This window comes from Carlito syrichta, unplaced genomic scaffold (genome assembly GCF_000164805.1).
Source record: "Carlito syrichta isolate Samal-C Ts95f unplaced genomic scaffold, Tarsius_syrichta-2.0.1 Scaffold311462, whole genome shotgun sequence".
Lineage (NCBI taxonomy): Eukaryota > Metazoa > Chordata > Mammalia > Primates > Tarsiidae > Carlito > Carlito syrichta.
Genome location: NW_007255558.1, coordinates 469465 through 481962, shown reverse-complemented (window position 1 = coordinate 481962; position 12498 = coordinate 469465). Strand labels below are relative to the sequence as shown.

At 39.3% G+C, this 12498-nt stretch overlaps 1 protein-coding gene across 2 annotated transcripts in view; it reads left to right on the top strand.

Annotated features, from left to right (window-relative positions):
- The first annotated feature begins 2689 nt into the window (after positions 1-2689).
- RNPC3 (RNA binding region (RNP1, RRM) containing 3) overlaps positions 2690-12498 on the top strand; it is a 22182-nt gene continuing 12373 nt past the window's right edge. For both annotated transcript variants that reach the window (XM_008068664.2, XM_008068663.2), the window contains exons 1-7: positions 2690-2909; positions 4739-4786; positions 7087-7205; positions 8040-8123; positions 8544-8655; positions 9367-9435; positions 10538-10680. In XM_008068664.2, the coding sequence (XP_008066855.1) occupies positions 2718-2909; positions 4739-4786; positions 7087-7205; positions 8040-8123; positions 8544-8655; positions 9367-9435; positions 10538-10680 (767 nt within the window). In that variant the 5' untranslated portion in view covers positions 2690-2717. The remainder of the gene's footprint in view (positions 2910-4738; positions 4787-7086; positions 7206-8039; positions 8124-8543; positions 8656-9366; positions 9436-10537; positions 10681-12498) is intronic.

The following is a 12498-nucleotide window of genomic DNA, read 5'->3' as shown; positions in this document are numbered from 1 at the left end:
CAAGCAGTATACGAAGAACAGAAAGAGACACCCTGGGTCTCCAGACTGCAGTAGCTGCACCTAAAACAATTCTTCTCTTCAGAATCCTCCAGGCTTTCTCTGTATGGAGTGAGGAATTCATTTCTGACCCTCTTGGGATTTCTGCCTTACTCCATTCAGAATCCAGGTAGAATACTGGATCAGAGTGTAGAGTCCAAGTCAGAATACCAGGGCTCAAATCCCAATTCTTCCATTTACTAGCTGTGTGACTTAAAGGCTTTGTACATCAGTGTCCTCAACCATAAAAAAAGGACAAAGAGTACGTAAATGTGATATATACACATCATATATATAACCCACAAATATATAACCCATATATACAAAACCCATATATACAACCTATATACATACCATACGAATATATATATATAGCCCGTATGTATAGATCTCATATGCATATACGAATATATATATATAGCCCATGTGTATAGATCTCATATGCATATAGCCCATATGTATAGATCTCATATGCATATGTATAGATCTCATATGCATATATACCATACGAATATATATATAGCCCATATGTATAGATCTCATATGCATATATGTATAGATCTCATATGCATATATATATAGCCCATATGTATAGATCTCATATGCATATGTATAGATCTCATATGCATATAGCCCATATGTATAGATCTCATATGCATGTTCATGTTATAACCCATATATAATCCATGTGTATATATACAGCTCATATGTATATAACTCATATGCATACATATATAACCCATATGTACATATAACCTATATATAAAACTCACAGTATATACAGGTTATGTGTATGCATATACATAGTCTATATGTATATGTAACCTATATATATAATGCATATGCATATATATAGCTCATATGTATAACTTATATGAATATGTGTATAAGCCATATGTATATTCCCACACATATATATCCTATATATAGCACAAATATATATAAAACCCATATGTATATAACTCATGTATATATAGCCCATATGTGCATATATAACCATATGTGTATATATGTATCTAAGCCATGCACATGTACATAACTCATGCATTTATATATAATCCATGTGTGTGTATATATATAACCCACGTATCAATAACCCATGTTTGTTTATATAAAATTCATATATATAGCTCATATGTATATAACCCATATGCTTATGTGTAACCTACATATAACCCATATGTATATATAACCCATACATATATATACCCTATATACATGAGTATATATAAAACTCACATGTGTATACAATTCATGTATATATAACCCATATGTGTGTGTGTGTGTATATATATAAAACCCATGTATATATATATACATCTAAAACCATGTGCATGTATATCACTCATGCATTTATATATAACCCATATGCTATATAACCCATATACATAACCCATGTGTGTATACATAACCCATATATAATGTATATGTAACCTATGTGTATATATAAAACTCATGTATATAGCTCATATGTATATAACCTATATGCTTATGTATAGCCTACATGTAACACATACGTATATATAATCCATATGTATATATACCCTATATATAACACACGTGTATATATACACCCATATGTATATAACTCGTGTATATAACCCACGTGTATATAAAGCCATGTTCATGTATATAACCCATGCATTTATACATAATCCATATGTGTGTGTATATATATATTCTCACATACATGACCTGTGTGTATGTATATATATAACCCACATATAATGCATATATATAACCCATATGTGTATATGTAAAATTCATACATACAGCTCATATGTATGTAACCCCTATACTTATATATAACCTATATAACACGTATGCATATATACCCCATATATAGAACACATGTACATACAAGCCCATATGTAGATATAATTCATGTACATATAATCCATATGTGTATATATAACCCATGTATAGATACAAAACCATATGCATGTACATAACTCATGCATCTATATATAAACCATACGTATAGCCCGTGTGTGTGTGCACATAGCCCCTGTGTACACACAAACCACGCGTGCACCTCTATACCCGCGCGTCTAATGCACACTTCAGGACTCTCATCGAGGCCGCCGCCCCGTGCCCTGAGTCTCGGCAAGCCCTGCCGCCAACTTGGGAAACAAGGGCGCCCCCACTCTTAATCCCGGGTGCAGAACCTTGCCTACCCAGCCCACGGACGCCTGAAGGACCGGAGACAGCCAGTCTCACTACTCTTACCCTGTGAACACCTCCACCCCAGCACCCCTCCCGACAGCCGAACCCCGACCGGCCGCAGCAGGGACTCAGCGCAGCACTGCTCGGCACCGCCTACGTGCCGCCCGCACATGCGCAGTGCTGAGTCCGCCTGCTCCTGGCGCCCGAGCCCCCCACGCCCCACTGCCCGGCGGCGGTTTCCCGTCCCTTCCTTGACTGACAACTTCCGCCGGTCCTCGCGCATCTTCGGCCGGTGTTTTGCTTCCAACCCTTGCAGCAAGTCCCCCGCAACCTCCTTGCTTTCCCGCCGCGCCCCAGGGTCTCCGAGGCTCCCCCGGAAGAGGCTCTCCCTCGCGGCGCAGTTCTCGCGAGACGGTGCTGTGGCTGTGGGTTTCCCGTCCCAGAATTCCCCGCGCGAGGCGGAAGCGCGCGGTGTCGCGGTTTCCCTAGCCTTCTGCTGCCGCCTCTCCCGGAAGATGGCGGCGCCTGAGCCACCGCTGCCCGGGCCCAGGGCGTGCCCCGGCCCTGCGTCGCTGTCCCCGCCGCGGGGCGACCGCACGCTGCTGGTGAGGCACCTGCCGGCCGAGCTGAGCGCTGAGGAAAAGGAGGACCTGCTCAAGTACTTCGGGGCGCAGTCGGTGCGCGTGCTGTCGGACCAGGGCCGACTGGTGAGTGCGAGGGCCCGGGAGAGGGGGGAGGGCGAGGAGGCTCGCGTGGGGATTCCCCCTCAGCGTTCCTCGTTTAGGTCGGGATTCCTTGCGTGCCGGGTTCGGGGTGACGGGCTCGAGGCTAGACCCGCGGCAGCACTGCGGGAAAGGGCTAGTGAGGACGTCAAGGCACAGTGATGGCAGATGGCCTTGTCGCACCCCCCCCCCTTTGTCGGGTCCTCCCTGGGGACCTCACGGCTCTTCCGAATTGGGGGCGTTTGTCTTAGACACCGGAGACTCTTACAACTGTGCGGCAAGAAGGCGTTTGTAACAATCCCAGCACGTAAGGAGGCCGAGGTAGGAGGATTGCTGGAGGCCAAGAGTTTGAGACAAGTCTGGGTGACCTAAAGAGTCCTCGTCTCCATAAATTACAAAATTGCCAGGCACGGTGGTGGTTCGCGCCTGTCATCTCAGCACTTTGCGAGGTGGTGGTGGGAGGATCGCTTGAGCCCAGGGGTTTGAGACCAGCCTGGGCAACATGGGGAGACCTTATTTCTACCAAGAAAAAAATTAGCCCAGCGTGATGGTGCCAACTCTCGTCCCAGCTTCTGGGAGGCTGAGGCTGGAGGCTTACCCGAACCTAGGAGGTTGAGGCTGTGGTGAGCGATATTAGTGCCACTGCACTCCTGCTTGGGTGTCTGAGTGAGTCTCTGACTTAAAAACAAAACAAAACCAAAAGAAAAAAAAAGGTGCATTTGAAAGCCAATGGTGAATTGTAAATCAGAATAGAGGAGGCAATTCTTCAGTTGGTGATTTGAGTAAAACAGAAGATTTGTTAATCAAGAGGCTCTTCATGGTCCTTTCCGGACTGCATCCTTTAGGGAAGTGTTAAATGTCCCAGGCAGGAATGTGCACAGTTGCTGTGTTTTGCCTTATGCCTGCAGTTGTTATAGATGTAGTAGTGGGATTTCCCTTTATAAAGCAGAACTGGCAGTACCCAGTTTTTTCAGGGTGGTCTAGTTTTATTCTCCCAGCTGATTTTAGTATGTGTCAGTCAGGGTCAAGGATTGCTAAGTTAGAAAAAGAGCAATTTTGATCCACTCGTCACGAATGCCAGCAAATGCAAATGAAAGTATGTTATGTGGCTCAGTTTACTCACTTGGCTTAACTGGGTCATTTTGGTTGGAATTAGAATGTGTGCTGTGACTACTCAACCAGTCTTCATAAGTGTGGGTGGGAACTCTTCCTTGGCATGATGTCTGGTGTTACCGCCATTTTTCTTTTCTGGAGGTCTTAAACATGTTGACAATTTATGTTTAAAAATGGACGTCTCCCATTGGACCTTATCCCAAAGGTAAATCACAAATGGAAATAGGCACTAGGCCAGATTTCTCCATTGGTGGCTGATTTTGGACTTCTGCGTGGGGAGGAATCTCCAAGTGTGTCACCAATGGGAGATATTCAGAGTTAGGTGGTTAGGATGACCCTCGGGGGATGGAAACTCCTCCGCTCTTGGCTTGGTGAAATGTGTGTGTGTGAGAAATGTGCTGTGTGTGCACACGCCTTTCTGTAAAGTCATCTAGAAGAAATCTGACCCCACAAATGTTGAAAACCCCTGGACTAGAACGAGACTCCAACTCAATAAATAAATAAATAGTAAGGGAGGGAGAGAGAGAGATAAATAGGGAGGGAGAGAGGAAACCCCTGGACAAAAATTAGTGGCCGGTTGAATGGTCTTAATTCTCATCCTTTCCCATAATTTTATTAATGTGTCAAATGGTAAATTTCAGACTTCTTTATGAGAAACTGAAATTATGTTGGAAGTAATTTGTACCTTAACTCTGTTTCAGAAACATACAGCATTTGCTACTTTCCCTAATGAAAAAGCAGCTATAAAGGTAAGACTTTTTCTTTACTGTTACTGTTATCAACAGTAGCCTTTTATCCAGTCTTGGTTCAAAAAAGGGAAGTAATGTTCAGCTGTGGTTTTGCGAAGCAGAAGGGTTTGTATTCCAAGAATTTAGCCAGTGGGCTACGTTTTATTTGTCAGTTGGCAGATCTCGCCAATGTGTAGGTTTTGGGACATATTAGTAGTAGATTAACTGTGAAGCAAAGTTAACTGCATATGTAATTAAAAATAGCAAATTCTAAATGATATAAAGATTGGTGTCTCCATAAGTGTTATAAGGCAAGATGTTTTAAGTCTTAAAAGGGGAGCATATATATTTTTTAAAATGCCAGGGAATCATTCACAAAAGAAGTGACCTTTGAGCAAGATGTCTAATGATTAATTGGATTGTCGGAAGAAAGCAAGGGGAGAAAGGCCTTCTAAGTTTGGGGGACACGGAGTAAAGCTATGAGGCTTGGAAGTTGTAAGTGAGGAGAGCTAAGGTTTGAGATGGAAATGGCACTTACCAGATGGCTGGGAGAGAGATGCTGAATTTGATATAGTAGGTAGGTACTTGGTCCTTTTGAGCTGGCTTGTAGTAGATGATGAGACCTGTGAAAGGTATCTGGTAGGATTTTTATCATGGATTGGATGGATGTGGAAAAGTACAGGCTGTTAGAACAGCCAAGGTAAAGATGAGTGTCTGAGGAAGGCAGGAGGTAGACAAAGCAGGGTAGAGGGGAGACAGGGTCTGACTTACATTTCAGAGCATTGCTCTGGCTGTTGTGTGAGAATAGACTGAAAGAGGGGATGGGTAGAAACAGGGAAGTCTACTAAAGTGTTTTTGTGGTGATTGGTGGTTCCTTGGCCATTGTGGTGGAAGGGGAGGTGAGAAGCAGTGGCTAGACTCTGTATATATTTCTGGAGAGAAGCAAATAGGAGTTCTTGATAACTTGGATGTGGAATGTAGGAATTAAGGAGGATTTCAGGATCGTTGACTTGAATAACTGGAAGAATGGAGTTACCACCAGCTGTCATGGAGAAGGCCCCTGGTGGAGCATTTGAAGATGGGGGAGGGATGCGTGGTAACTTCTGAAATGCTGAATGTGAAGTGTGTTAGATACTGAGGGGAGCTGTCCATTTTGGATATGTGCTCCTGGACTTCAGGACAGAAGTCTGGGTAAGGTTATTAATTGGTGAATCATCAGCATAAGGTGGTATTTAAATTTAGAATGCTGGATTAAGTCACCAAAAGGATGTGTTTAGACTGAGAGGAAAACCTGGGTAGAGCTCTGGAGCCTCCAGTACTGATAGTGCAAGAGGGAGAAGCCAAAGAGATTGAGGAGTGGAAAACCAGTCATCTAGGAAGAAAATTATAAAGTGTGGTGCCCTGAAGCCAAGTGAGTGGCGTGTATCAGTGAGGGGGTGATCGCCTAGGTTAAAAGCAATAAATTGGTGCCTAGAAGTTGTATTGAGCTTGGCAATGTGGGATTGTTGTCTATGATAGGCAGTGTTAGTGGACTGATCAAAGCAGGAGCCTCATTGGAAGAGGTGTGGGACTGATGGGAGGAGAGGAATTTGGGAGAAAGGGTTTTACTGTGAAAGTAATAATAAAACACATTTAGATGAGAGAAATAGGAACATGTTTTTATACTGATGTGGATAATCCAGAAGAGCACAGAAAACTAACAATGGAGATAAGAACTGCCTCTGCATACATCAGAAAGGCCCTTGAGTAGTGGCGAGGGGGAGAGATTAGTGTGCAAGTCAAGCCCTTTGAATGTGGAACATGTGGCTGCAGATGCTGGTGGAGGAGGGATTACAGGAGAGTCTGAGAGTCTTATCTTGTCATGTCCATTGTCTCAGCAGGAAACAAAGTGCTAATATAAAGTAAGTGGAGAGGAACTAAAGCTAAGGAGTTAGGAGAGATGCAAAGTATTCTACTAGATCTGGGGGAAAACTGAGAGTTTTGTACATGATTGTGTGGCCTCGTTCAGACCACCCTGAGATTTGTAGATATGGCGATACCAGGCAGATTTGTCATGTTGGTTTTCTAGCTATTTTCAGCTCCCTGAATATAAGCAGAGTTGGCAGAACTGAATTTAACTGTATTTTTGTGTTGCTGTTATAGGAAGCAGTCCTTTAATAAGTAATAAAGTTTTGGTAGCCTGAGATGAAAAATAAGTAAGAAATAGCTAAGAAAATGTCGCATAATTAACAAAAAAAGTGTAGGTTATTTTTATATATGGTCTCTAACAAATCATTTTTGGCACAGTTATGAAATGTTTACTCTTGTTCTTTTAACTGAAGGCATTGACAAGACTCCATCAGCTGAAACTGTTAGGTCATACTTTAGTTGTTGAATTTGCAAAAGAGCAAGATCGCGTTCATTCCCCATGTCCTACTTCAGGCTCCGAAAAAAAGAAAAGGTATGTAGATAGTAGGTTTACTAGCTTTTAAAAATCATTAATAAAGTTATTGGATTATTTTCAGATTAGCAAGTAAGTAATTTGAAATAGCAGAGAGACATTTCTCTATTAAGTCTATCACTAAAACAGTACCTTTAGTTTTGCTCCTAATTGTGCATTAGGAACTAGTGTTGACTTAATATTAGGAGTTAATCAGTGTAAAGTAAAGTGGGTAGGGTGGAGCTGTCAGTAGTTTAAAACCTGTGTATTAGAGATAGCACAGAGTTTTGAAATCAAACTGATCTTTGGTTCCTGACTCAGACTCGTGGTAGTTGTCCATTCACAGATTTGCCTTACACTAGGTTCTGAGTGTGGTTCTATCATCTGGGACTTGATTGAAATATAAAATCTTGAATCTTAGCCCAGTCTTACTGAATCAGAATCTTAAAAGGCGAGGTTGAGGAGTTGGGGGAATGTTCTAGAAGTCTATGAATTTTAATTAAACCCTCCAAGTGATTGTGATGTACATTGAGGAATTTTGAGTGTGCTATTTTATACCATGTAAACTTCAGTTTTCATTTTGGTCAGTGAAAATTACACCATCTTCATAGACTTGCTGTGAAGAGTAAATGAAAATGTGGCGTGTTCAATATAATAATAATAATAATACAAAAGGGATTCAGTAACTGTTCGTTTTAGTCCCATTCCTTTTTATTGGTGTTTGCTTGAGAAATACCTGAATTTTATTTTAATTTTACAGTTTTTGCAATGCCATGTTTGAAAAGAGTTTATCTTTCTGTGTGCAATTTTTATTCTTTGGAAAGATAAGACCAACTTTGATTCTGTATGTGCTAGGTCTGATGACCCTGCAGAAGATGATAAAGAAAAGAAAGAACTTGGTTGTGTAACAATAGAAAATGGAATTGCACCAAACCATGGGTGAGCATTTTGTGTTTTTGTTGCTCTTTTGCTTTTATTCTACGTATTTCTATTACACATAAGATGATTTTTAAAATATGGATATTTTAGTACGTCATATATTTTTAATATTTTGAATGAACATTTTGAGACATTAGTTTTTCACTGAATTCATAGAAAGCATCTGTTAAAATGCTTGGGGGTGTAAGGTGAGCTCTGATAAGAAATACAATACCTCAATATTCTTGAATGCAATCAGAAGAAAACTTTGATTTTAAATGTACTTTCTTTGTATCTTTCAGAAACAAGGTGGTAAAACTAATAGTACTATATCATTTGAGCAATTTTGTATGTAATCATCTTACCTAAAATGAGTTATTGGTATGAAATTATTAAAACATTATAATCATTTTAAATGTGTGTTTGTTTTTTTTTTTTAAGGCTGACTTTTCCTCTAAATTCATGCCTCAAGTATATGTACCCACCACCTTCTAGCACAATCCTAGCAAATATAGTAAATGCTTTAGCAAGTGTGCCTAAGTTCTATGTACAGGTAAGTAGATTAAAACTTCCCTCAGAGCACTTGTTTGTATAACTCAGTACTTTATTTTCCATGCTGATTCTCATACTAACTTATTTGTATTATTAACTTAGTATTTGATTAATTCCAGACAGGCAATGATATATAGTATTTTAAAGATAATGAAAAAAATAATACTTTCAAGTAAAGACTTTTACAAGCTATTGTATACGTGGATACTAGGAAACAACTAATTTGGGAAATGCAATTTCTGGTAATTCTCAGTTACTCTAGAATACACTTTGAGCATAGGGATTCTTATAAAGTAATGACATAGTGAACCCCTCAGCAAATGCTTAAAAATATTGTTAATAATAAGGTAACTGAAGTAAAAAATGTAGATGATGTTTATCTTCTTTTTTGAGCTCTTCTGTGTTTTATAAATTCACAATAATCAGGAGAAAAGATAAAAAACATTTTAGTAGGTTTTATATTGCGAGATCATTACATTCTTAGTGATGGGAATAAATGTATTTTTACACTGGACAAACATTTGGGAAGGTTAATCTGAGACACACCAGTGCCTAGTTTTAACTAGTCGTGGGATTAAAAAAGCAAGGGATGTGTCTTCCCTTACACTAAATTAGTCAATAGTGTTATTGCAAAGATTTTCAGTATGTAGCATACAAGATGTGGGTTGAATTGTCTTATACTATATGATTTTAAATGTTTTACCATTTTAAGGTACTTCATCTTATGAATAAAATGAATTTGCCCACACCTTTTGGACCGATTACTGCACGACCTCCTATGGTAAGAAAGGTCTTAGAAATTTTCAAGTGTCAGAATTTCTTTTCCTGAGTGAGATTATTGAGGCTAATTTATACAAGTGTTGTAACAATCTCTGATGTACATTACATTAAGGAACAAATATAAAGTAATGTGCTGATAATAGTTAAGCTGAGGACTGAGAGTTGGGGAAAGCCAGGATAGGAATTAAATGCTTCTGATAATAGCAGCTGTCGTTTCTTTCAGTGTTGTTGAGCTCTTTGACCCAAAACATTGTGCTATCCTATAAGATAATCACACTTAACTAAGTTATCTAAAAATTCCATTTTTCTAGTTTTATTGAAAAATAGAACTTCATTTGCAAAAGACGATATAAGTTGCAAATATTTTTATTAAAATTTACTGTGCATATCTGTCAATAACTTAGAAAGTAGGCTATACCAGCTCTTCAATAATTTTAGTTATTATTTTGCCCTTAATGCATTTATAAGTAATAGCAATGCAAAAGTTTTTTGAGTGTAAAAGAGAATTTGCTTTGGGGCTGGCTGTTTTTCTAAATATTTGTACTGTTAACTTCATAATTTTCCTTATAACTCCATCACATACCCAATGCTTGGTATATCGCAGGGGTATTTATTAAGGTTATGCTTGCTGCTGTTAACAAACAAAACTTAAATTCATATTCATTTAATAACAATAATAACTATTTTTTGGTCACGTCAAGTTCATTCCAGAAGTTGGACTGAATGATATTCTCTACCATGCCACTTAAAAAACTTGAGTTGTTTGATCATATGCCTTCCCCGGTTGATGGGTATGTTGCTACACAGGCTGCAGATCAGGAAGAAAAGAGAAATCTATGTGGTTTTTCTCTGCTCCCATTCCATTTGCTAAAACATAGTCACACAGTGAAATGGAGGTTTAGAGACTTAGCCCAGCTGGATGCCAGGGAAGGAGAAATATGTTGTGAGCAGCTAGGGTCTGCCACATAGGTGCTTCCGGAAGACGTGTAGATGTGTAAAACAAATCACGAGTTAGAGGGAAGTAAGAGTCATGTATTGGAATGGAAATGGTTTGTCTATTCTGTAAATATCGATTGCCATCATACTTTTGTTATTTTAATTAGTATGAAGACTATATGCTGTTGCACGCACCTCTTCCACCCACATCTCCTCAGCCACCAGAGGACCCCCCTTTGCCAGATGAGGATGAGGAATTATCTAGTAAAGAATCTGAATATGAAAGCAGTGATGACGAAGACCGACAGAGGTTTGTAATGTGACATATTTGTTTAGATTCCAAGAAATACAAAATGTGGGAAAAAGACTTGCTCTCCATAAATGTTGTATATAATTCTTCATAATCTGAGGTCATTAGAATTTGTTTGTCCCAGTTCCCCAACTTCTTAAGCTTAGATAGTAGCTCTAGATTAAGACCTGAGACTAGATTACAAAACCAAAGGGAAAAAGTTTGGATTATGTGTAATTTTTTAAATTGGTGATTTTAGTATTATACAGTCAAGCCCCATTATTTGTGGAGTTATATTTGCTAATTTGTCTACTTGCCAAATAGGTAACTCCATAATCAATACTTACAGTGCTTTTGTAGTCATTTGTGGACACGAACATGTGCAGTTTGATGACAAATTTAAGTCAGCTTACACACAGGTTCCCAGATAGGGTTGACTAGTGATCCTGTGCCTTCTTGTTCCAGCTCTCATACTACAAACAAGTATCCTTTTCACGGTTTATGTAGCACCACCTTGTTCACATTTTTGAGTTTTTTGTGGGTGATTCTGCTGTTTTCAATAGCCCCAAGCACAATATTGAAGAGGTGTCCAGTGTTCTGAGCTCAGGAAGGCTGTGATGTGCCCTTTGAAGAAACACAGTTGTGGTTGAGTTCAGTGTTATTTAATCATTGATGTACATTATATAAGGTGTCCTTAAACATAAACACTCATATGACTAGGTCATGTGTAGATCAGGTGACATGACATTTTAAGCAGAGGCATCTAGGAACCCACCCCTCAGTGTTGGCAGTGACCTTGTAGGACATAACTGTTGCGCATGGTAGGCACTGGTCATGATCCTCTTTGGACAGTTTGTTCCCCTAGTCTTTCTTTACCTCAGCATGATTTCTAGAGCAATTCCGTGGGATTTTACACAAAACTATTCCCAGTAACTATTACAGATAAATTCTTTCTACTGATATTTTTTGACAGTCTACATATATTTTATTTAAAGATCCTAAGAGTAGTAAACTGTTAGTAATGTTCAGGTATATAATCCCCAGCCTAGCTTAGAACAGGAATTGTCAAACAACTTCTTTAAAAGTCCAAAAAATAAATATTTTTGACTGTATGAGCTAGATGGTCCTTCTTGTAGCTACTCAGTTCTCTTGTAAAACCTAGGTGAGTGACTGTGGCCTTGTTCTAACAAAATCTTAATTACAAAAATAGGCAGCTAGCTGGATTTGGTTTTCAGGCTGTGGTTTGCCAAGCCCTCACCAACAAGACTTACGGGCAAATGATGGAACTAGGCACAGAAGAAGCCAGTTTTGGAGTCTTGACATGAGTCAGAACTCAAGCAGAGACTCTAGGCAACATATATGGTACTAATTATCAGCAGCAATTTGACTGATATTGAATCAGTATCCCTCTAAGTAGTAGGTTAGCATAAAGTGTGTTGTCTTTCTAAGGCAAGTTAGAATCAAAGTGTAGGTGGGGCTGAAACTACAAAATGGAAGTGAACAGAGACATTTAGGGAAGCTAACAGTTGTGACAGATGGTAACTTTAACATGTTGCTAAATAAAGAATAGTGTACAATATTCCACTGGCTTAATTACCTGACCTCTGTGAACTTCTAATTATAGTATAATTAGAAATGCTGTATGTAGACTAGCCAAACCACATTTTTGTGTTTGTTTTGTTTACCTTTGTTTTCCTTAAAGGCTGCAGTGTTGAATTCTGCCAGCAGTTCATCTCAGGTTATGAACAAGAACATAGCCTTTGCATGTACCAGCCACTGGTTTCATGCTTCTTTGTTATTTTCTGGACAAGTAACAAAACCTTTTTTTAAAATGGTACA